General features: G+C 38.4%; 1 protein-coding gene across 3 annotated transcripts in view; it reads right to left on the bottom strand.

Annotated features, from left to right (window-relative positions):
- ZCCHC6 (zinc finger CCHC-type containing 6) overlaps positions 1–25,655 on the bottom strand; it is a 40,284-nt gene extending 14,629 nt beyond the window's left edge. The window contains exons 1-18 of one of the 3 annotated variants that reach the window (XM_019517368.1): positions 25,554–25,655; positions 24,046–24,572; positions 18,510–18,691; positions 17,994–18,110; positions 16,454–16,631; positions 15,843–15,931; positions 14,005–14,056; positions 12,601–12,670; positions 11,402–11,528; positions 9,685–9,804; positions 7,847–7,978; positions 6,858–7,038; positions 5,367–6,517; positions 5,082–5,232; positions 4,320–4,406; positions 3,006–3,106; positions 2,289–2,346; positions 1,076–1,179 (exon numbers count right to left, since the gene is read on the bottom strand). In XM_019517368.1, the coding sequence (XP_019372913.1) occupies positions 1,076–1,179; positions 2,289–2,346; positions 3,006–3,106; positions 4,320–4,406; positions 5,082–5,232; positions 5,367–6,517; positions 6,858–7,038; positions 7,847–7,978; positions 9,685–9,804; positions 11,402–11,528; positions 12,601–12,670; positions 14,005–14,056; positions 15,843–15,931; positions 16,454–16,631; positions 17,994–18,110; positions 18,510–18,691; positions 24,046–24,541 (3,396 nt within the window). In that variant the 5' untranslated portion in view covers positions 24,542–24,572; positions 25,554–25,655. The remainder of the gene's footprint in view (positions 1–1,075; positions 1,180–2,288; positions 2,347–3,005; positions 3,107–4,319; positions 4,407–5,081; positions 5,233–5,366; positions 6,518–6,857; positions 7,039–7,846; positions 7,979–9,684; positions 9,805–11,401; positions 11,529–12,600; positions 12,671–14,004; positions 14,057–15,842; positions 15,932–16,453; positions 16,632–17,993; positions 18,111–18,509; positions 18,692–24,045; positions 24,573–25,553) is intronic. The other 2 variants (XM_019517366.1, XM_019517367.1) reach the window with 2 other exon arrangements.
- Positions 25,656–26,261: the final 606 nt, after the last annotated feature.

Below are 26,261 nucleotides of genomic sequence, written 5' to 3'. Positions count from 1 at the left end.
TTTTTTTTTTTTTTTGCTCTGGGAGAAAAAAAATCTAAACATCTCTACACTTTTGCTTTTGACTGAGAGGACAACAATTCTCTTGGTAGAAACTAAATGCCTGTATCTAGCCTTCAGTACAAAGTCATAGACAAACACTGCAGCTACTGCATTCCCAGCAGCAGCAAATGCACGGTCCTTGACACTAGAAAGACATTTTATCAAGAACAGACATGTTCATCGAGATAATGTTATGCTCTGTTAAGGAGACCTTAAAAGCATTTTTCTAACATTTATCCGCTCACAAAATGATACGATGCATCATTTGAAGGATATTATCTGAGAGAAGTAAAGCATTAACCTAACACTGCACCTTCAAAAGGTTTCTGGGAGATGATATCTGGTATGGTTTCCAAACTTGCATCTCTTCAGTCCAGAGATACAAGAGCTATCTGACTGATCCATACAAGTGGGTAACCTTCAAGAACAAATTTTCATCACAAAGTAACATTCCTGAGATCTACCTCACACACTGATACAAAAGTTTAAAAACATTTTTCTAATACTTGACAAACTTTTTTTGTTTCTTCAAAACCCATGTTCAGGGTTCAAACTGAAATCTATAAACAGATTCAGTTTGGACATACATGCCAGCAAGAGGACTTTAAGCTAACATTTTCTTCCTTTTACCAACCTAATTCTCCATAGCAGTCCAGGAGATATCTCCTTATTTCATGACAATTCAAATAGTCCTGATACAAAGCAATCCTTGCTCATAAGACATGTGGCAATGGCCTTTTTGCTATTTAGGATGTTATTCTTTTCCCTCCAAAGCCTGAAGACAGATCTAAACACCCAAGGATTGGTATTATTAAACAGTTTACCTTCTTAATAAGAAATAGCCACTTTAAAGCTCTCAATTCTATATTGGACTACCCAGGCAGAGATAAATGGTGGATTAGATTCTAAGAATCTAACTGCACTAAGTGATATACAACAATGATTACTGCATCATGAAAAGAAAAAGCATGCTAAATCCCTATGATAATGTCCCATTCTTCCCTCAGTTTATGTAAAAAAATTAAGAGATACTTACTAGTGTGTTATATAAACTGATGTCTACTTCAAGACCACTTCTGGCATGGATAAATTTGACAATTGGGACTTTAGCAGTTGTTATGGGCAAGACATTTCTTAGACCTAAAATGGAATATTGAAATGATTGATTTTCTACTTGAAGACAACAACACATGGAATTAAGTACTCCAATAATACTCTCCGAAGACTGCAGTAGGTTTCAATCAGTTGGAAGATATCAAAGGTAAACTTGAACTCTTTATTAAGAGCATAACAAAATCAATTTACATTACAACACTAATTTCAAAAACACTCATCAAAAAAGCACAGAACCTATTCAATATAATGCAAAATTAATCTTTTAACATTAACTAAAAACTAAATGGAAATCATTTAAATATCTAGTAACTTGATATGTAGACAGAGATTAGTTCACTGTAACCATATATGATTTTTTCATAAAAGGCATTAAAATATAAAAAGATATTCTCATTAATAATAGTATTAATGATGATATATATTACCAGCTGTTTCAATGATAATGTATCAAGAAATGGATAGTTAAAAGTATAACTAGTGGCTCAGTCCTCAGTCAGGCTTCAGCTTACAACTTGTTTTTATGTACACAGTTTGCAGACATAGTATCTGTGCGTCTAAAATGGACCCAGTCCAAGACCCCTGGCAGATGTGTTACACTGAAGATGTCAAGATTACTCTGTTAATCTCACCATAAACTGTAACCTTTATATGTGTTCAAGGAATTACAAGGATCAACAAAATGGGAAACCGGCCACAAAAATTGTCCACAAAAGATGTGTAAACACTTTTTTTGTGGCTGGCCTCCATAGTTCCTTAAATGGAACATGGGGCAGGAAAAGTGCAGTGGGAGCCTGGGCTCATAATCCTGGGCTTCCCCTGCATTGGTAAGTAGTAATTGCCTGATGGGATCTGATCCCAAAATCATGCCTACTGCCATGCATGTGTACATTCCTGTCATCACACCATTAAATGAATGTGTACCAGCAACCCTATGAACATCAAAACACTTAACAGATCTACTTAAGCAAATGAAGAAATGCAAGTATTTATGGTCTAAGGCTTCCACCCCGCTAATATTAGGCTCATTATTCCTCAACAGTAATTTTGCACTATGCCCTTAAACCACCTCACTCTATGAATTATTTACAAATTTATGTAAAAAGAACTAAGACACTTATTTTCAGGAAAGATACCTGACTGTTTCTTGAGTACTTTTGCTAATTCTTCAATAATTCTTATGCAATCAAGCCCCTGAAATTAAATAAAAGTAAGAAAGGATTACAATGTATTAAAACTATTCTGTGTTGATTACAAAGAGCTTCCCATGACATTTTAGAAAAGCTATGTATAATTATAGCAGTTAGAAAGGGTTTTAACCAAGCCATTTCAGCAGATAAACTTCTCTTTGCTTGACATCAGTAAATGGCATATAATTATACAGACAACGGCAATAATACAAAACCAGTTTTAAAAAGTGCAGCTTAAGACAAGGTCAACACTACTGATATTTTAATATTCTGTTTTTAAGTAAATTTGCACTTAAAACATTTGTTAATTAACAGAGGAGGTCTTGCTCCTTTCCCACTCTTCGTTCTCTCTCTAGTTTATTAGGCAGCAGAACTGTAATGTTGAACTAGATGCATCTTAGTTTCCTTGAAAAATATTATCACTTCCCTGCAGAATTCATAAGCAGAATTAAGCAGTGAGGGAGAGAATTCTTATAAGACGATGATCTAGCTGACAGTGAGTGATAGCGAGCAGGAATGCTGAATCCAGCACCCTGATTTTTCAGACAACTTGAGTTTTTTCTTAATGTGAAGGTTCTTTATAAAAAGATTTGTCATAGAATCAAAAAAATTGAACAACTTAACTACATGTACATATTTGTACAAAAATGCTCTGCAAATTACCTCAGCAGTTTCCCGTCCATCAATTGTCATACAGATATCTAGGTCACTTTGTTTGAAGCCAAAACCATTTTTTGAGGAGCCAAACAAGTTCAGCTTTGTTCCTATAAAAAAACATGACGTACAATCATGGTTTTGAACTGGCCCAGTTATACCATGTCTCTGTTAAACACTGAACTACTTTCTAAAGGGGCTGTTTAATAAATAAGGCAAATTTCTTGTTCGTTTAAGGAAGATAGCTCTGCAAAGTTAATAGGTTCTAATTCAGTTAATGTAAGGTATCAGAAATTGAAAAGGTATTTTTGCCATGATGAACATTTATGTCAAATATACTAAAAATTATGATATGTTTGGGTTAAAGAGAGAAAAAGGTCCAGTCAACTTCTACTTTTAGAAATCAGATAAAAATCAAAACATGTCGAGAAGAATGGAAATTCTGGAGCCATTTTCTAAATCTGCCTTTTAAAAATATTTTTGAAATTCTGATCATGAGCTTGAAAATGGTTATCATGAGGTTTTAGCAAGTTTACAGACATCTTGAAAGGATTAAAATGCTTTAAAATAGTCTTTTTAATGCTAGCAAGGTGTGGCTAAAAACACTATACATCTTATTTACTCAAATGCAAGATGAGGTTTTTGTCTAACCATTCAACATGAAGGGTATGCAGTGGAGCAGGGGGTGGGGAGGCATTTGCAGGGAGCAAGGATGGAAAGTTGCGGGGGAGGCACGGCATGATGAATCTAAGACAAACCCCAATAATTAGATTTTATACATGGAAAAATATTTAAAAATGTTCCATGTATAGAATGTAATTATTGGGGCGGGTCATCTTAAATCCAGAGACATCTTGGATTTGGGTAAATACAGTAACTGTTTTATTGAATTGCAACTGCTAGTTTCTTAACCTGCTGTTACTCTTTTGTGCTGAGGCGATGCATAGCTATTTCTTAACAAGCAAAATTTAACATACAAAAAACAAACTCCATACCAGTTTCAAGTTTTCCAATCCCTGCAACTGATTTTTTTTAAAAGTAAGAATAAAAGAAACACAAAGAGAGAGAGTGAGAGCATATGCCTTACAGGGGCAGGAAATGGTATATGCATAGGAACAAGACCATATCATCATGTAGAAATTGCTATTAAACAACTTAATATTAAACTAGGAGAATCTTGATCAAGTAAATAGGTAGAGTATTAAAAAAACAAACGAACAAAAAACCTATATCCTTTATACTGACACAATACATTTGTTGAGCCCTCAGCCCCCTGCAGTTAAAGCTGAAGTAAGAACATATAAAACAACAACATAAAATTACCTGAAAACTCTTTTCGGATGAAGCTTTCCAGGTTTTGACGTATATGCTCACGAGCCTGATCCTCTATAATATTTGGAGCAAAATCCTCTTAAAAAACAACAGAAAAACAAATTCATGCACAGCAATATGTAAAAAGGGTCAACAGCAAATAGTTAAGTGTTGCCACATACAGAAAGGAAGACAGAGAAGAGAAAGGAGTACGTGTTTCTCTTCTTGAACACAAATATACAGTACATTACGCAAAGAACAGATTGGGCCTGGTTAGAGTTGAAAAAATTATACTGAAAAAAACAATTAAATACAGAAATAGGTAGGGAACTACAGAGTTAACATGTTATTCCTTGTAAATATTTGTTCTGTTTGTTCCTCCTAGGGTTTTCTGTCACATGGCCACTTCTAGTAATGAAATAAATAACCAAGAAGAAAGGTATTGGTCCAAGTTAAGAAGGGCATTGGCAGTGCCTGAAGTCAAGTCTATACGGAGATGCCTAAACGAGGAGCCAAATATACAGAAGCTTACACTGACTCTACATTCAGATCAGCCTTCCAGAAGGTCAGCCGACATACTTTAAAATTTTACATCCTTCACTACAATTTTGACGAGACTTATAATGACCTATGAAAAAATCAGGTGTAATTTACACATTAACCTAGACTTGGTTCAGTACCATTAACCTACAGTATGTAATCTTCTGACAATTCATTTTATCCTCCAGCATAAACAAAGTGGGGGGAGAAGGGACCTTGGTATTGACAACTTACGGTAACACTGGATGCAAACTTGATCTAAAATATTTGAAAACTTGGGCGTCAATGCTGGCAAAGGGTCAAGTTCAATTTTTTTGAAGTCTTCTGGACAATCTCTCTTTAGATGACCTTCCCGTTTACATAAGCTACATACCACTGTAGGAGACTGTATGAATAGAATGCAAGACAGATTTTAAAAACAAAGCAAGCAAACGTTTTTCTAATAAATCTAAATATTTTTATATCAATTTCTACCAGGTTTAAATTATGCTGCCAGCTGGCTAGATGTTAAATGTTTACCTTGCCCTTTGTAAAAATAAGTCTATTAAATTCATAAAAGAACTCAGACTCAATAAGTTGTTCTACTGTTGTGCTTTCTTCATAAGTACTTCCTTTTTCAGTAACATCCTCTTTACTCAAATCTACCAACAGGGATTCTTCTACATTTTCTTCCAACTGTTTGTCTTCATATTTAACAGGGATGGACAATTCTTCCTCTTCCTCAGATAATGCTTCTTCATCTCCAGATCCAGTGTACGTGTTGTCCAGATCACCTTCGACAGTCAAAATATCACCGCATTCTGTCTGGTTTAAGATCAGACTTTGTTCTTCCTCTTCATCCTCATCATCTGAATTATTGATTTCAGATATCTGGTCCTGTCCTGGAGGTGCAAATTTGTTCAGAGATTCATCTAGCTCATCAGTACCTTCTGTGCTCTCCTCATCAATATCAGCCTTCTCATCCAGTATCCCACTGCACTCTAAGCCATATTCACCACTCTCTGGAACTGCCGTGTTTTGAAAGCCTTCCACGTCTGAAATATTGTATGTTTCAATATCACGCTCATTTGCTCTAATAGGGAGATCTCCATTTTCACTGTCTTCATCCAAATCCTGATTAACAGCTACCAAACTGTTTGGCCATTCTCTCTCTTGTTCGTGTTCTTCCTCTTCCTCGTCCTCCTCTTCATTTCCACTTTCTGTCTCTTCACAGCTTGGTTTAAAGTCCTCATTATCACCAGAAATAATCTCTTCAATCACACAATCTGAATCTTCCTGGGTAATTTCCAAATGTCCTATATCTTCTGCCAATTCTTCTTCTGTAAGGCTTTCGGAGCCATCAAAAATCTTTGAGGAATCAATTGTATGAGCCTGATGGATGTCTGAACATACATTTGTGTTATTAATATAGTCACCTGCCAACACTTTCTCTGTTTTATCACTTAAGTTTTGCACATTAGCAGTGTCATGCATTATGGCATTCTTTTCAGGTTTTAACTTTTGTGATATTTCTGCATTGGCATTCAGAGGGGTTTTCTTGCTGGATGAAGATGGCTTTTTGTGAGGCAAGGCAAAATATTTGTAAGTTGCCCTTAAGCAATGAAGGATATATTCATAAACTAACTGACTGTTCAGAGTTCTTGCCACGTTCCTTTTTACTGAGTAAGGGTCTGGAAGAACAAAAAAAAAGAATCGAGTGAATAGAATTAAGTCAGCATCTTCATTACCAAACATAACAAAAAAGGGTTTGATAAGCCCTAATTTGTCTTACAACATTAAAATAGATAATATTTAAATTAATAAGCTGTATTAAAAGGCAGGATAGCAACAGATCAGAGCGCTATACTAGGCTGAAGGAAACACTATATATACTGAATGAAATACTAGGCTAAAGCCATTTGATGGTATCTGATAGACAGACTGCTTAAACTGATTTCCTTTTTTACATTGTAGTGTTGTTGGGAGCTCGGAGAGTCCAAAACACAGAGTTTAACGATAAACTTCACATACCTTCTATAGCAATACGCTTTTTAGGCCAGTCTTTTGATTCACGAGACACTGCTTCTTTGAGTCGTATACTAATAACCAAATCAGCCAAGTTAAACTCCAAGGCATAGAAACGAAATAGTTCTACCCAGAGCTGCCCAACTGGCGCTGAACACTGATGTCCCAAATCAAAAACTAAGGGAACCTGTCAATTACAGAACAAAAAATTAGACTTTTTCAGTTTTAATGTACGTACAAAACAACTTCTTGCAACAGAAGTTTATATATAAAGTACTAATGACTATATATGCACATACTGAGTTAAATGAGAGTATAACAAGATTTTAAAACTTGCAATTTAAAATGTTAAGTGATGTGAAAGAGACAAAAAAAGATGCAATAATCACTGTATTATTTTCTATTATAGACTGAATATGGTGTGCATTAGAAGGCAATGTCTCTGTTTTTCATTAATTAGTCCTGTTTTAGTGGCCTTAACTAAAAGAATACTACACAGAGTTACAAAAGTGTAAGTACATCCAATACATTATCTTGCAAGGCTCAATTAAAATACATTTGTGCTATATATTTTAAAACTGATAGTGATTTTACCAACTACAATTAGGTATTTTTCATTTTCTCAAAAATTATAGCTAGCTATTACTAAATAAAATATAATTTCTACACTGTACATTTCTAGTTGTACATTTCTACACTGTATATTTCTTTTTGTACAAGTGCAACTAGATTTGCAGTTATGAAGTTAAGCTATTTCTCAGAATCGTGATAAACATGCTGATAGTTATTATACAATCAGTAAGGGTCTCTCTCTTGGGGAAGCTAGGAAGGCACACCAACTTCCATATGTGATTTCCAGTACCAGAAAACCTACACCTACACACTTTGGCAGATCACCTAAATTCACAATTTTACTCGACTTAAAAAATATAAAGAATTGGATTATTCACAAGTAGCAAGAGACTCTCTTATCAAGCAAGAGAAATTATTCAGACCTTGCCCCTTTTAGGAGAAGCTTCTTTTGGAGAGGCAGAATCATCCACAGGATTCTGTTCCCAGACCACAATATCATTCTCAACCTCTTTAAGGTTAAAGTTCATTAACTTGTTTAGTGAGAATCCTCCTATCTGGAGGAAACAGAAAGAGAGAGAGAGAAAGAGATAAACTGTCTAATGTTTCATGCCTGGAGTACATGAAACCCACTTTTCCCATGGTATCCAGAAAACAGTCAATATGTTAGCGGTGATCAAAATCACCATGATTTACGATAGACATAAGAGACTGGTCAGGTTTTTTTTCCCCTAAAAACCACCCACCCCAAGTCATTCAAAACTAAGATTTAAATCCTGCCCCACCCCCCGCATGGAAAAAAACTCTTAACTAACTTCAAGAATTTTCCCCTCAACTTAAAAATGCAGGCATAGTAATATATTGCTCACAGCTTTATGCTGGGAACAGAGCTGCAGCTTATTCCAAGAAACAGTTCCCACCCCCCTTTTCTTTTTTTTGAAGCCTCTACAAATGGACATTTGTACACACACTTAGGATGTGATGCAACAATCAGTGTTTGACAAAGGTTATGCCATGCTTTGCATATTCCTCCCACACTTTAAAAAAAATACTTAAGCCCTAGTAAGTCACTTAAGTGGTTTAAAGAACTATGCATCTTTTATATAACCTTAATTCATTCCCTTGAGTATGCACATGATAATTAAATCTTTAGTTATATGATTACTATTTTTCCCCTGGGACCCCAACTTCAGACACTGCAAAGAATGGATCGGTTCTAAAGGTGAACACAAATTTTTGAGTCAAGAAGATTTATGTAGGCCCTGGTTTTCTGACTGCTGATGCTGAAATGTATGTAGAGAATGAGGCTGGGGACTGCAAGAAAGAGAAAAAGAAGGCAGCTGAAAGCTGCCCTGCAGAACAGAGTTGCTTCTACCACAGAGAAACAGAAAACAGAGGTAGGAGCTGGATGCCTAAGCCAAAGAGTGTGAATTTAAAACTAGCAGACACCTGTGGTCTTGCCAGTTAAGACCTGTACGTACTTCAAGTTCATTTCTGTACGTGCCTAAAACTGTCTCTACTGGCTTAGGCACTCAATGTCTCAGTATCTTCAGCACCTGTAGCCATTTCGCTGGCTAAGTGCCTTAAATGCCCTCGAATTATATAACTATTACATACTTGAGCAAAGAAGAAATCAGGTCCCAGTTTTCTTAAACTGGACACACAAAATTAGTTAATTCTTTTGACTTAAGTTCTATGCTTTAATTCTCCTACCTGTAAAATGGAGATAACCACCTCCCTAACTTCTCAGAAATACGCCAAAGCAAGTTATTTTTAATATTTCTGAAGCATTCTGATATGAATGTCTGTGCACGTGACTGTCCTATGAGGAAATTAATAATTCTGCCTTCACAGCAGGTTTGAACAATGTGCTGTAAGTGAGGCATGGGGCCACACATTAAACAATGAGGGGAAGACAATATAAAAAGCATCTCATTAAGTGAGCACTTTCTGTTCTATGCAGTGAATGAGTCTGGAATCCTGTGGGGGAAAAATGATTATATAACTAAAGTCTGTCAATACACATGCCCAGAGAAGCTGAACTACATTTGCTCAGATAATTTTAATTCTGGCATTTCAATATTGGAGTTTGAAGAACTTAACAGTTCCCCTCCCCCTCTGCATTTAACACGTTTCACATGTTCTTGTTAAGAGCCTTTTCTACCTCTGACCCAGAAAAAGGAAGAGGTAAGTTATTACATACTTGTACCTCAAAAATATAGAAGTTACCATATTCAGATTAAAAATACTTAAACATGCATACCCATGATCCAAAATAAACAGGGAGAAATGGTTCTTTCCTCTGCTGTAGAAAGAAAATCACCATTAAAGCAAATACATAAGGTGGCAAGCCTCCTTCTTCAGGATGATCAACACAACACAGCTATAAAAAAAAAGAAGGAATAATTATTAATGTTTCTCTGCATCAGGCATCATATCACATCATCTTTACAAGTATAAATTATTTCCTATTTGCAAAAGTCAGTCAATTTAAGTGCTGAGAGAGACTTAACACTTGGACAAAGCTTTTTATTTCCATATTAAAGTATAGGTTTGATTTAGAAGGGCTTCATGTATTTATTGTGCTTACTTGTACACTATAAACATACTGAAATGACTTATTCTATGTATATTGGTTCTGATAAGCTTCTGGACATGGGAGCCAGAAGATACGCTATGACTGGGATTATACATGAAACAACAAGATACAGGCATGTAATTCCTATAAATCTTTGAAAAAAGTTATCCATTTCAATTTAAACAATAATGGTATAACAAACTCGAAACCAACTGCAAATCTTATTTTTGTAGTTGCACATTCTGAAGCTACTGAATAAATGTATAGTCAGAACACTAGGCCTGTGTGAGTAGGGAAGTATTTGATTCTGGTCTGGATCTGGATTCCACCAATTTGTAGAACAGTTATTCAATTTGGTGATTTGAATCACTGTTCCCATTTGAGTCAGCCGAATCAGATTTGGCACCGATTCAACAATTCAGATAGGCCAGGGAGAGACAGGCACAGCTGGGTGGCTGCAGGTTCTCCCACGGCTCCTCTGGCTGTGCCTGCCTCTCCATGGGCAGGGGCAGAAGCCCCCATGGCTGCTCTGCCTGGCCCCATCCCCCGCTCAGCCCAGCCTCTTGGCACTTAACAAAAAGCAGCCCCGCACTCCCAGGCTGCAGCAGCGGGGATCAGGGCCTCTAAGGGCTCGCAGCAGAGCCCCCCCGCGCAGCAGGAGAACCTGCAGCCGCCCAGCTGTGCCTGCCTCTCTCCAGCCAATCTGAATCTCCAAGTCAATTTGGAGACTTCAGATTAGATTCAGACCTCTTAATGGGTCTCTCAATTCTATTCAGTATCAGAGACTTGACAACTGAATCGGTCCGAAACTCCTCTGAATTGAATTGGTGACCAAAGCTTTGTCCAGCCCAACAGAACACTGCCTAACAGCGTAACCAAAGATGATTAAGTTCACCATTATAAATAGACATTCTGTATTAAAGAAACATACTATCATCATTCACATTTGGCTACTAGCATCACATAAGAAAACATCTTTCTTATGTTTCTTCACCAGAGCTCTTTCTAATTTCTAGTAATCTGAAATGTGAAAAATTACCTTGTTTGACAATTTAAGAATACTTTACATATAATCTGGAAAGAGCAGCAAACATCTCTTATGCACCCAAAGCACTATTGCAGTTGCTGATCAGGTGCATGGAATAAAGATGAATAGATGCACAAAAAAGATATAAATGGTAGTACTTTCTACATTGAAAGCATTGTTAGGAATTGAGCTAGAAGCTCACCAAGTACACAAAAAGGAGTTTAATAGATCATTATGGTTATGGTAAAACATCTACTTGTGGTAAAAACCAAGATATGCCTACACTTTCATTTACAGCTGACATTTACCTAGATGCATGCTTAAGAAACTCATCATATGTTAGATAAAAAAACATTACACAAGATAAAGACTCACCTTTGCCCAGTATCTGAAGGCAATAACTAGTGGTACAAGCGTAGGTTCTAGTTTTCCAAGCGTTGCCAAGTGGTTTGTTGTAAGATAGGCATTTTCATTCCCTGCACTTATTTTACAGACAAGGCCACTAGAAACAATGAAGAAACTAAATAAAAAACCCTGCAACAGTCTTAAAAAGATGATATCAGATGAAATCCTAAAAACCATTACAGCTTAGAGCAGAGGCGGGCAATTGTTTTAGGCAAAGGGCCACTTACTGAGTTTTGGCAAGCCATCGAGGGCCATGACAGGCAGACCAGGACGGATTAATATTAATTTTCTAAATTTTTTAGGGGCCCCGCCGGCCAGACAAAATGGCCTGGTTGGCCGCATCCAGTCCCTGGGCTGCATTTTGCCCACCCCTGGCTTAGAGCTATAAGGAGAGATTTAAACAGCCTCAGAGACTTAACATTTACAATTGAAGGAGGCAAGCAATGCGTGTGTTTTAGATTTGGAATGTAAACATTTAAAACCCTTTAAAAGTACATTTTAAATTTCTGGGCAGCTTCATTTAATTTCTGAATTTTCTTTTTGCTTTTAGTAACCAAGTTATTTTAGTTCATTGAATTAAATCTACTGTGAATTTACTTATAAGAAAATTATCCTAATTCATAGACCACACACAGTTAAAGAGTTTATAAACCATTTCTAGAGTATAGGGATGCATACAAGAGAAAGGTCACATAACAGTAAGCTAGTGTGTCAATAGCTAAATAAAGGAACATCTCATGAATCCAAAGCAGTATATGTTAAATGTGCAGAATAATAAATACTGTACATGTCTAGCCCTTCTCAACAAGGTACTAAAAACTAAACAACCAGCCCTCACATTTTCTTTAAAGTTTCCTAAACACATATTAAATCTGCATTAAACATGAAGAAGCAAGTTGTGTACTTTAGCTATCATCCCAAGAAGAGAGCAGGGTGCATGCTAAAAACAGCAGCTATTCTTTAGGGGACTGGTGATAAGGGGGGTGAGGACAGAATAACCCTTACCCTCTTATTCTAGCCTAATACTTATGGGCAAGTCCATTCCTAGTTTGTCTCTCAACATCCATGGAACTGTAATAATTTAGTACAGAAGCATCATTTACAGGCGCTGGTATGTGTAATTTACATTGCTATATGCTATTTAGAACAGACAAATTGACAACCGAGACCTTTGCTTTTCTTTGCACACCACCACTGGTACTCTAGCATGGAAATCTGCATCAACATCAATAAAAGATTCTGGGGGGGGAAAAAAATAAAACACATTAAGAAATATTGATAAACATTTTTGTGTTTACCTGGAAATTGATTTACTGCAAGGGATACAGATAAATAGGGGGTCTCATTTTCCTAGATTTCCGTAGAAATATACTGTCCACGAACTCTAGCAAGTAAGGGAAGTCTGTCAGGCCAGTACTGGGATGATCTTATAAAGTAAGTTTTCAAAGTATAAAAGGGAAAAATGTGGTATGTACCTTGTACCACTTCTAACCTATACAGCATTACTGCTGGTAGGAAAAGAAGTTCAGCAGTTGTGTTTAAGCAGTGCAAGGAAAAATGAACACTGCAGGGTCAATAACACATACACTAGCTATAAACAAACACACATGCTAAACATCAGTTTCCATCTTTTTATCTAGTTTGTCATTTTACTGTACATAGATTAAAATTCAGAGTAAGTTCAGTACTTTTTAGAGGACTGTACAAATGTAATTCTTGAGCTAGGGTGGAGAATGAAAGGGCGGGAAGTAAATCTCAAATGAAAAAACAGAAAGAAGCCACTTAAGACCATTTTTCCTAGTAGCTCCAAGACAATATATCAACATACGACAGCAGATTAACTGACATTATACTAGCCTGCCTTTAACAGGCCCTCTTCCATTGCCTCCTTTCGTATTTGTGCTTTTCAGTCCTCTTGTATCTACTTTATATAATCCTCACTCCCCATTCACTTCTTTCATCAAACTCTTTTCCATTCTTACTTTTCCTTTTCAGTCAATTGCTTTGATATCACATGCCTTTTTACTTTCATTTAGAGAGTCAGACATTACTAAAATCCTTCAAGGCCATTTCTGTATTTTAAACTTAACAACAAGATTCCAAACAACTTTGAAATGAGCTAGTCAAAATGATTAGCACATCATTCTGTGTGCAAATAGAACTTTAAATTCTTGGGCTTAGTCTATGCCTTAAAGTCAGAAGCACCATGCCTACCCATGATACTATATAAAATACCCCTAACAATCTAAACAATGGAAAGAGGCAGCAGAATTCTTTAAGTCTGATGGTATCTCCATCTCCAGTGGGGGGAGAAAATAAAAACACACCAACTAGAATTTCTAATACATGAGAGGTATTATAGCTACCATAGCCAGAAACCTGAAAATAAAACTGAAACAACTAATTCTGTAGACATTCACATGGTGTACTGCATTTTTAACCATTTACATTGCTCTAAGTCAGGTAAGTGCCTGGTTTGATGTCTCCGTTTTAAGAATTATGGAACTCGAACTACTGGTAATGGTAAAAAATGATTTTTAAATAAAACAAAGCAGCAAAGTTCTGGTTCTTACCACTGTTTTTCAGACTTTCCTGTACAACTAAGAGAACATCTGGTTGAGCCATCTGCAAAATGATACCCAAATATATCAGTTAAATAGAAGTTACAACACTAAAATAATGAAATGTTTTTAAATGTTGTCCTACTCTGAAAAATGATTCCTCACTCAAGAGATAGATTTAATCTGACACATATATGGAAACCAATTGCCTTTACTAATTAAAACTATTTTTAAATACTTCTTACATTGGTTAGCGGTGAGCTGACCAAGACAGCACAGGATTACATTTCTGCACATTTGAGGAACACACCTTTGAAACACAACAGTGGTACAGATATTGTTTAGAACATGATTTGGCTGGCAGAGCTTATTATTGGTGAAGATCAATGAGAATCAAATCAGAAACACTGATCTAAATCAAGGTTATCTTTAATCATATAGCTGAATAAACTGAGAAGGAACTGGCTGAAGATACTAAACCACAGGCACAGGGACCTGCAAAGAACAAGATATTTTAGAAAATAATTTTTTTAAGCATTGTGCCTTTTTCTTTCTGAGAACTACTTAAATGTATAACTTTTAAAACAGCAAAGTCTTCAGGCCGATGTCAGGAAAGTGTCCTTTCCTCCTGAACCATCTCAGAGCCTTTAAGAGTATTTTATCTGTTGGCAGATACACTGCCATGAAAAACAGTAAAACGGTCACTGAACCTAAAATATGGGACTGTGACCTAGTCTTTGGTATTAAAAAAAAACACCAAGACAGAACAAACCAGTCAGTGACAGACTTGCTGCTCATCCGTGTTCTGGTTAGAAAGACAAAAACTTTGGTGGCATCATTTTTGACAGATTTCCAGTATTCACACATGAAAGGCAAAGATTTTTAAACTGGTGGTCTTCCAGTTAATCATCTAAAGTAATTGGTTCAAGTTTCAGAAAGGTCAAGTAATCTACTGAAGTTAATGGGAGTTGTCAGTATGTAAAGGCTTCTTAAAAAGAATGTTTTATTTTAAGGATATAAATATGGATTGAGTTGCCTAACTATCTGCACCCTGGTTTCAAGAAAAAGTTAAACAGCGCCCTGATTTCCAGAAAAGATTATTCCATCTCATCATACAGGTATACCAACAACAGCTACAGATCATGGGGTAAGACCTGCATACTCCATCCTGTACGCTTCAAAGGGTTCTTCTGTACAAGCACTGTGACACTAGGTACTGGCAGTCACAAGGTTTCCCATGCCCTAATGCAGAGTTGCATGAAAGATGGAGTTTAATTATGCAGAGCTATCAAACCAGCTATTATTGGGGCAGGACAAGGACAGAATCAAAAGTTTACTGTAGTCTGAAGTATCTCTTGGCTATACAGTATTGAACTGCACTAAAAACAGCATAAGAAGTGCAAAGTTGGATTTCTAATCCTTTATGCCTTTTGTGGTCAAAGCATAAAGTGACTAGCATAAAACCCAAGGTATATTCCATTTACTGAATGACCTACTGTAAGATACTACCTCATTTTACAGCTGGGGAAGCCAGAACCAGAGATAAATATCTCCGTTTGCTTTCTGGGCTGGTAGGAGATGGAGCTTAATTCACTAGTGTTTATGAAGTGCTTTGGGTTCTTTGGATGGAAGATTCTATTCTCAAAGAAAAGTAATAATATTACTGCTACAAGTAGCGCAAACAGGAAAAGGAAAATGTTATTTTTATAGCAACATTCAATAGGATGACTTTCAATTAGTTGATGCATTTCAGTAAAAATATTATTGTGATTTTGCACTATTATGAAGGTTGTGTGTGTAAAATAAATCCAAAAATCACAGACATTTATAATAAAAGCCGTCTTACTTACACTGGCTGGAAACTGGATATCAATGTTTATGTCAGAATTTTTTAAACCAAATCTGCTACCTGAAGAACCATACAGCCTTAATGAGCATTCTGCAAACAAAAGAATTTGGTGCATTTAAATCAATAGCAGTCTACATCCTAAAGTGGGGAGCAGATACTTTACTGTACTGCCAGCAGATTCCAAGCCTAGAGCGCGTGTACATAGATAGCTATGGGAAGATTGCCCTGAGTAAGGAAGAGTCTTCCCAAAATAGGAGCTGACCTAGCAGCTCTGCTTTTTCCTTCCCACAACCCCGCTGATGAAGGGGTCAAGGTCACAGCCAAACCTAGGACTTTCCTATGTCCTCCTGATACCAGCTGCTCCTTTATTGTTACTGGCACCTGACATGACTTAGAATTTTCAAGCTGAAATACTAGTCACATATCCCCAAATGGAACATATTATGCTAGCATATAATAAATACTATATATTATAGCATACCATTATACTAAAATCCTATATTCATACTATAACATACCAAATGTGAGATTAAGCTTACTCTTTTGAGAAAGGAAAAAAAAAAAGGACAGACAATAATATCTAGCACACAAACAAAATGGCAAAAGTAATACCTGGCAATTTTTGATGTAGTAAAGTTTCCATCATTGTATTTATTTTGGACCTTTGTTCCAGATCTTCATTATTTAAGCCAAATTCTTGCACAACATTTCCAATGGCAACACCAATTGCTTGTATCTGGGAAGGTGTTGGTGGAGGCAGGGTAGTCAGCAGCTGCTCTTCTTGTTTTTCCTTTAAAGTTAACCATACCATAACATATTTTAGTGATTCTCTTCAGTTACTCTACTGAAGTTTGGTGTGAATGCACATTATTTACCCCAATTAGCAATTCTGTATCCTTTTTTATACTATGGAGCTAGGGTGTAGGCCTTCCAAATACCCCCTGCTCAAACCAGGACCATCCTCAACTAGGTCTTTCCAGCCAGGGCTTTGTTGAGCTGAGCCTTAAATACCTCCAAGGATGCAGATTCCACCACCTCTCCAGGTAACCTGTTCCAGTGTTTCACCACCTTCCTAGTAAGACAGTTTTTCCTAATAAACAACCTAAACTTCTCTTGCTGCAACTTGAGATCTTTGCTCCTTGTTCTGTCATCTTTTACCACTGCTAGCTCCATCCTCTTTGGAACCACCCTTCAGGTAGTTAAAGACTGCTATCAAATCCCCTCTCAGTCTTTTCTTCTGCAGACTAAATAAGCCCAGTTCCCGCAGCCTCTCCTAACAAGTCATGGGCCCAGTCCCCTATACACTTTTGTTGCCCTCCACTGGACTCCTTCTAACTTGTCTACATCCTTTTTGTAGTTTTTTTTTGGGAGGGGGGTGTAAAACTGGACACAGCACTCCATATGTGGCCTCATCAATGCTGAACAGAGGGCAATAATTACTTCTCTTGATCTGCTGGCAACACTCGTACTAAAGCAGCCCAGTACATTGTTAGCCTTCTTGGCAACAGGGCATACTGTTGACATATTCAGCTTACTGTCTTTTTCTGAAGCTGCTGCTTAGCCAGTTGGTCCCAAGCTTGTAGCAGTGCATCAGATTCTTCCATCCTAAGTGCAGGATTTTGCACTTGTCCTTGATGAACTTCATGAGATTTCTTTTGGCCCAATCCTCCAATTCACCGAGGTCACTCCTAATCCTAACCCTATCCTCCAGCTTATCTGCTACATCCTCCAGCTTGGTGTCATCCGCAAACTTGCTTAGGGCACAATCCTTCCCATCTTCCAGATTGTTAATGACAGTATTGAACAAAACTGGTCCCAGGAGTGACCCCTGGGGCAATACATTTGGATACTGGCTGCCAACTAGACCTCGTGCTATTGATCACTACCCGTTGAGCCTGATGAGCCAGCCAGCTCCCTTGCAGTCCGTTCATCCAATCCATACTTCCTTAGTTTGCGTGCAATAACGTTGCAGGAGACTGTATCAAAAGACTTCCTAAAAGTCAAAGTATATTACTCTGGGCAATAAGTATGGCAAGAACCAACAAGGAAAGACTTGAGGCAACTTAATTATTACCAGAATAAAAAACAGTTTTACAAATCTATGCGTTATATGTATTTAGCTGTTACCAATTTACAGCTGTTATTAACTCACCTTCATGTTTTTCTTGTGCCTTTTCTCTTTAATGTGCTTATGAGCAAACGCCACCGACTCAATCAGAGCATCACACAATTTGCAGGTATACTTGGCTGCTGGATAGCTTCGAGGTCGCTAAAAAGTCAACACACTAAGTTACAAGAAGATATCATCTTCATTTGATATACCAGTCCAGTCTAGTTGGATGTTCTAAAGTTAAAAAAAGAAATGTCTTCCCTCTTTTTTGATTCCAACCTTAGAGCCTAGCTATTTGGAAATTCAAGAGGGAGGTGCAATAAACTGTAACAGTACACACTGAAAATAACAAAGGCACATAAGCCTGCTGTTGAATTTATAGTTCTTTCTGTCCATTAAGGGCCCATTTTATCACAAGTAAGTTTCATAGATTTGATCATTACTAACAGGCCTTTCAGTAGCTAAATAAAGTGCAATTCTTAGGTAAGTGGGCACCTTGGGTTCTTATTTGCAGACTGATAAAATATGAAAATAGTATATATGTAAAGCCAATGTCACCTTCTTTAACCTGTAAATGCAGTCTCGTTTTAATCGTTCTTCAGCCTGCTGCAACCCTAGTCGTTCTTTTACTGACAGCACGGATTCATCTATGACAGGGCCTTCCATATCTTCATCTTGCTCATAGTCTTCTTTTCTAGTAGTTCTTCTTGATCTCCTTGGTTTCCTATGTTTCTTCATTTCTTAAAGAGTTACCAGAACATGTGTTGAATGAATGGTTCTATATCATTATCTTACTTCTTTCTATTAATGCACTTGCAGAAGCAGACACAGGTACCTACTTGTCACAGAATTTGCCTTCTCCTGTCATACGCAAGTCATTATCTTTGTAAAAAATGCAACAGTACACTTTTGTATATTTTCACGCCATATCCTATGACATGTTTATTTAGAGTCTTACCAGCTATGGGACTTAAGTTATAGCAACCAACCTTTGACCCATGAAGTCAGACAATCTAATAGCACATTCTTGTCTGAGCAACAACAGTTAAAAGACAATGACAGTTTCTACTGTCAACTTGATACGCATAAAATATCCCAAGGTAATAAACTGAGAAGACAGAACATATTCAGTATTCTTTAATCAGCCGGTAAGTCAGAGAAGGATTATATTCCATTTCTGAACCTACCTGCTTTCATCTACTGGTGCTGAAATTGCAATAAATTTTGAAACTTAAACCTACCTGAGCTCCTCACTACATGAAGCTCAAGTTAATGCCACAGAAGCTAAATTATGCCTCGACAGCATGCTGTGCAAGTATCACATGAGAGGTATAGGTCCAAACAGATCCAACTGAAGTGATTTAACATACATTGAAGATGTCCTCCCAAAACTCCTTTCCCTCTCAACTGAAGTCTTGATATTATAGCAATGCATGTTTTTATTCCCTCAAAAGGCAAGCTTTTAGAATTGTAGCATCATGCTTTCTTTAAGTACTGCAATACACTGGGTGAAGTTACTTTTAGACTACAATAATCAATTAAATAACAAAATAGTAGATAAAGCACACCAATAGGTCTCACCTACTTAAAAAACAAGTTAATGTAATTGTAAATTTGTGCAAAAGAAATAAACTATTATGTTTATAGCTAAACTTCTAGCAGAAGTGTGAATGTACATATTGTCTCCAAACTGCATCTAGCTTTGTCAGCATTTGTGCAACAGTAATTGTTTTTGGTCCAAAGTATACAGGTAAAACGTAATCTTTGGCTCCAGTAGAAGTGCGTAAATGTAAGTCAGCTTTCAGGAAGCTGAAATTACTGCTCTCCTCTCATGCAAATACCAAAATATTGGCCAGAATGTTGAGTCTTTTAAAGGCTTGAATGCCTCTGACAAAATTCCCTCAACTTCTTTTCTTCTTCTTATTCTGTAGTTTTCACACTGGCAACAGATTTTTGCTTGTACTGATTTTAAGCAGGAAAACTTCAACAAGTACAAAGAAAGGGTACCAAGTGTTTCAGGGATACTACCTGAAGGCTGACTTTCAGGAGAGGCAGGTTACATAATAATTCCTATTTTTTTAAAAACAGTTATAGGAAATACCTAGAACTGCCAGGACAAAATAATTAGAGGGTTTTTATTTTCCCCCAGTTTTGTGGGCATTCACTAATGCTTTGCTTATTTAGCTTCTCACCGATGTAAGTTTACAAACAAGGGTTAAGTGTTTTTTTTATTCGTTCCTTTAACAGGGTAACAGCCATGTATGAAATGCCACAACTGGGAAGAGAGTATGCCAAAACTACTTATACCTAGCACTAGTTTAGATTTCAGTTTGATAAAAAGGTGCCATATAACTGTCTAGTAGATGTTTTATAAATCTACAACTCCAGAAAAAAGAAGAGATGTTGTTTTTACGTTGAGTGTTCCCTACTAGTGACTAACTTTAGAGTCTACCTCTGCTATCCCTATCTTTCCATAAAGAGGATTATGAACATTTCACTGTTGTCCATAGCAAGGCCTCCAAAACTTTACCTTACTCGCTCAATAGCTATAATTAATAGACTTGTTAAGCAGCATCTACATTGCCACACTTCCTGTTGTGCCTTAAGCCATTCCTGTTTAGTCTCCAACACTCATCCCTTGAAGGACATTTAAGTTCTGCCACTCTGCCCCAATACACTGGCTCATAGTCTGACTTGAGAAAAAAAATCTTTATTACTGCCAAAAGCTCATTTTTACTCGCTTTGTTACACAACTTAAATACAAAGTGTTTGCTTCCCAATAATTAATTAGTGCCAGAGCTGCTTCAATACATCACATAGTACCAAAAAGTCCTGCTGCCTCTTGATATACAGAAGATGCTTTAGAATAGGGGTCAACCTATGGCCCACAGGCCAGAGGAAACTGGTGGTACAGAGCTGTGCTGTGCCACCCATCTCCTCTGCTGTGGGCAGGGGAAAGAGTGCAGTGATTTCAAGCCCACAGCCATGGCTAATGCACTGGCAAAAGGCTGTCAATCCCTGCTCTAGAACACAACTCTTCATGCCTTCATTCAGCAGTAACTTGGGGGCCACCACTCTTCTCCTGCCAATCAAGAGGAGAAATCAGGAGCTTCCCTGCTTCATTCAGTCAATTCATCTGTACAAAAATGTCTATTCACTCAAAGAATTCTGGCCCTCAAATTCTTAAAGGCAGGCAGGAAGCCGATTAGAGCTTTTGGGTTTTACTCCTCTAGTTTGACAAAGCTGCCAGCAAAGTCCCCGGCTGCACATAAACCACTGCAGTGGTTTATGTAGTGGGCTTCCTGTTTTTAAAGCTTAAAAACCTGCATAAGTTAATAGGATAGGCACAAAAGGGTTTTACATGCTCTTCAGAAGTCTGAAATACAACGGGAGTACCAGGTATCCTAGACTCACTGATTTTATTTATTTATTTCAAGTCTGTGAATATCCAGTTACTGCTTCAGGACTTAACTAATCTCATATGACATTGAAAAATAGGAATGAACCTTGTCTGCCAGGTTTCTAACACGTCATTTCTAAACTTTTTTGTTTGTTTGTTTTATAAAAGCAAGAAAACAAAATTTGAATTAATCTGTGAGCCATATTTACTGCCATGTATGAAGCAATGTAGTGCTGTCTGGTCAAGTACACAAGACAAATTCCTGCACTACTATTCCAAATGCTGCTTACTGCCCACAAAGTTACTGATGAGAATAATGTATCATTCAGATGCTTTCTCCCTTCCAGAAGCAGGCTGGCCTGGTGGTCTTCAATAATGCCTGGTGCCTACAAGCCAGGAGCTGACAGAAGAAAGAACCCTGCCAGATGCCCTAGTACACAGAAGAAATGGATATCAAAAGTTGTTTGCATTTTATTTCTTTGGTGTTACCCCATCTCTTAACTTATAACTACTCTTCCCCATAAGTGTCAACATTTCTGAGCTTTCCATGTTATTCAGTTTTACTCTTAACTATGTCACCTACTCAGAATAGATGGATCCGGTCTAAAATTTAATTTTTTTTTACATATTAAATGGCTATACATGAAGTTTTGCTGCTTATGCCAACTGAGTATTTATTTCAGCAAGCAAAGAAATAGCTGTTTTAAACAGCAATAGTAAAAGTGATTTGAGACTCGTAACATCATTTAATGGTGGATGGTTAATACTTAGTTTATTAGTCTACAATTACAGGCAAAGCAAGCCAGGTTTTCATGGTTTTCTTTTTCTTTTAATTCTTATGAAAGAAATCCTATAATTCCAGTCTTTTTCCATCTTAAGATGACATCCTTACCTGTCCGGTTGAATAGCTTGTCCGTCAGAGAGAAAGTCTTATAACACGGTGAATGGATCTGCATGTTTTCACTAACCCAGTATATTTTAGATTCATGTACTCACTAGGCATGAGTCAAGTACGGAAGGAGTCTGAAATATAAGCTATGGCCACAAAGAGACAATATCCAGATCAAGCTACAATCTAGAAATCCAGTTTTCTTTCATTCATTCTGGATTGTCACCAGTTCAGTGGTGTTTAAACAGCAGTCAAGCAAAAAATGTTGCCTCTATTAGGAGGAAGAGACTGTGACTGATAACTTGCAAGCTGTAACTTGGGCAGCTCCAGGTTCTATGGCAGTTTTACAGAAGGAAGGAGCTGATGGGGAGATGGAGCAGCACTCAAGGGAAGTGGCAAGAAGTGTTAGGATCTTCAGTGTTATTTAAAAAAAAAGTTAGTCCTCTCCTTTCTTGGTAAAAATCTATCACAAGGAATCAGAGTGAGAATTAAGTCCTCATGGACTGCTGTTGTATATTATTTTAAACATGATTCTATACAGTTTAGACACTTCAGACTTTTCCTTTACAATGGGAGATTTTGTTTGCTGTTTATAAATCCATGCATTTGTTATACGATACAAGCATTATTTCTTGTGAAAAATCTAAGAGATAACTTCAGTAAAAGAACCTAGGAAAGGCATAATTGTATAAGACAGACAAAAAGGGAAAAGGAGAGAAAGGTATTTAGAAATATCACTACTGTGTGTCAAACAATCCTATTTAATCTCTTCTAAGAACTAAAATAGAGGGAAAAATAGTTTTTCATCATAGCTCTATTTCTGCCTCTTTCCAGTACTTCATTATACCTCCACATTGTTTTTAATCTTGCCTATATTAAAAGCATTCCTTGTTCATTACCGTATTTATATCTTTGAACACAAATCATCATCATCAGTTTAACAAAATCCTCCTTTAATCAAGTTCTAGGTCTTCCTCACACAGTTCTACACAGTGGCATTTGGGAACAAGATCTAAAGGAAGCATGAATAAAGGGACAACAGGTATACCCCATGTCAGCATGGTTTACCTCCAAAAGTTTAACACAAAGCATGGAGGAAAAGACAGATACACAGTACCTCCAATAAGTGTTGGCAGGGAAGGCCTAGGATGGCACTCAGGGGAAGAAAAGAAAGAAAACTTAATAAATCAGAAATTTCTGATCACTTATTTCAACACACTGCCATAACACTGACAAAAGCTGTGAATGCACTGATTTAGTACAGACTTTATTCTGCTCTCCTTTAGGAAGGAATATAATTTTCAAACTCAAAAGTGCTCCAATGACAGATTCTGATTTAGCGAATTATATCACAAAATGATCTTCTTGGAAAAGGAACACGATATTTATACATTGCCTTTCTTCTTCTTAACCTTTTCTCCCAATTTACTGAAAAAAGTTGCATGCAACTTTATCATGTGCTCCTGTAGCAATTTCTTCAATCCCACCTCATGAGTGAAATTTGATCAAACTGAACTGGGAATGTGCGAGAACTGCAGACTGGGCCATCACAAGTATATCTACATGTTTATAAACTTGCCAAACCAAAAAAATTTCCCAGCAGGCCAAGTAAGAAAACAAATTCTGCATCATGCGTTGTAACTACATTACTTAAATTATTACAGCTTAGTACAATCAACATTTTTGCAACATCTACATGTTATAAAACATAATTTTTTTATAGTGAATTTTGAAGTCATACTTTCAAGACAAGCACACAGAAAGCAATCTTACTAGAAGAAACTATGTAAAAATGTGTTCATTACCAGAATTTCCTTTTTGTATGTCTGATATTTCTTCACCTGTCAAGTCTTTCTGCTGTTGTCTTCTTACACTCCTGCTTCCTGTACCTTCAACCTCCTGAAAAGAGTCTTTTCTTGTCCTATTGAGCATGGGAATCCGGACAGTAGATTTGTACTCTCTCCAGCTCTCTGAAGTACCACGATGGTCATCAGATATCCACTTCTTAATCTGGTCTTTTTGGGCATCATTTAACTTTGCCCCTTGACTATGACCCAAACTTTTAAATGAATTTGGGCTACTCAAAACACTGTGCGCTCCTTTCCGGGGACTGTTTCCATAATGAAGAGGTGGTCCCTTTTTCTTCTGAAAGCCCATTTCGGTTTTGTTGCCATGGTTATTTCCATAATCATCCATAACTTGGAAGTCCTGTTGTACAGGGTTTCTCCTTAACTCATCTTCATTTGAGACTCCTCGTTCCTTATTTCGTTTGGCAAAGGAAGGTTTCATAGCATCTCCCATTGTAACTGCTGTTCAGTTCAACAAGCCACACCTGAAAATAAAAGGAAGCAGCATTTTAATCAGGTCAAGACAAGTAGCTTGAACAGAGATACATTTATGAAACACAACGATTTTCCTCATTACACTTTACACATCTGATCAGGACCCATATCCTACGTACTTAAAAGATAACTCCAATGGTGGCTGACACTTGGTGACACCTGTCTCATCTGCAGATTATCATATTTCTGCATATTAAGGCTCTACTACTGATTTCAGATTAACATTAGATTCTGAGCACATTTCCATCATAAAGGGGTCTTTTTAAGGTTGCTGTAGCCCAAGTTTTAAGACTCGATTCTACCAGGACACCGTGTGTGGAAGGGCTCAACCCAGGTGTCAACAAAACAGACCACTGGTGCGAGAACATTTAGATATATCTGCACAGCCATGAAAAAAAAAACCTGGTTACAAAGCAGTTTAGGCAACTAAAGGTGTAGAGGGACTTCCAGAAGGTGCCTAACCTAACAAGGGACTCTTCATGAATATTTTCAGGTGCCTAAATCCCTTTGTAACTTTGTCCCAAAGCATTTTGTACAGCTTTTGTGATAAGGGAGGATACCAACTGCCCCCTAGGTCAGAGTCAGTTTTCAACACTTGAGTGGCCTTTATGCAGCTCTTGATGACAAAGCCACCGCAGCTTGGCCAGGGTGCGCTAATGTCAGACCCCTGCGGCCCTGAGTGGATTCTGCCTGTGCAGGAGCTTCTCGGGGTGTGCAGGGTCAACGACCAACATATACTCCATGGTCTAGCAAAGAGCCACGGGGGCCACCCGCGAGTGCCAGCGTCCTGAAACACATGTGTACACACACACACACGCACACTGCAGCAGTCGCCCCCGCCCCGTCCCTTCCCAGGCAGAGCCGGGGGGGAGGGGGGGAAGGGCACGGCCGTCCCCGGGCCCGACCCAGCCCGGCACCCCCGTTTGAGGGCTGTGGCAGGCCGGGGCCCAGGCCGCGAGGCGAGCACTCACCGCGGCGCCGTGTCCCCCAGCCGTTACCGCTCCGCCTCCACCGCGCGCGGCGGAAGCAGCCGCGGTCCCGCACTGCCCGTCCGCTGAACCCCTTCCGGCAACACGCCCCACCCCCTCTCTCCGCCACAGCTCCGCCCCTGCAGTCATTAGTGCGCGCCGCACTCGCCGCAGCGCACGTTGATGATCTCACGCTGCCATGATACTAGAGGCATTAGGAACATTTCCCCGGCCCTCAGCCGTGACGCTATAGGCTGCGGGGGGGGCAGTAGGCGTTCCATGGGGCGGGGCCATTGGCTTTTCCCGTTCCTATGGCTGCTGCTTCCTACTAGTGCAGGGGCCTGTGCCAGTTGGAAGAAGGAGCGCGCCTGTGGGGCGCCTTACTACCCGCCCGCAGCCCCTGGCCCTGCTGGTGCCCTGCAGTCCCGACCCGCAGCACTGTGTCCCCACCAGGCCCTCCTAGTTCCCCTTAGTTCCAATCCCATATCCCCCATGCCCCTGGGCTCTTCCCCTCGCTCTCTACCCACAGCTCCGCTGTTTCCCCCAGCTGCCCCTATACTGGCTGGGCCAGAGCACAGGGTCTACAGTAGCTCTGCCTCATGCGGGCGGCAGCAGAGCAAGTCTGACCCTGGTACAGGCCGCAACAAGGAGGATGGGAGGCCTGCAGCACCTCCCGCCCTGGGCTACCCTGGGTAGCGTTTCCCAGCCAGC

The sequence above is a fragment of the Gavialis gangeticus genome, unplaced genomic scaffold (assembly GCF_001723915.1).
Source record: "Gavialis gangeticus isolate Ggan-Ray unplaced genomic scaffold, GavGan_comp1, whole genome shotgun sequence".
Lineage (NCBI taxonomy): Eukaryota > Metazoa > Chordata > Crocodylia > Gavialidae > Gavialis > Gavialis gangeticus.
Note: the sequence above shows the minus strand (reverse complement) of the source record. Positions and strands in the feature narration are given on the sequence as shown.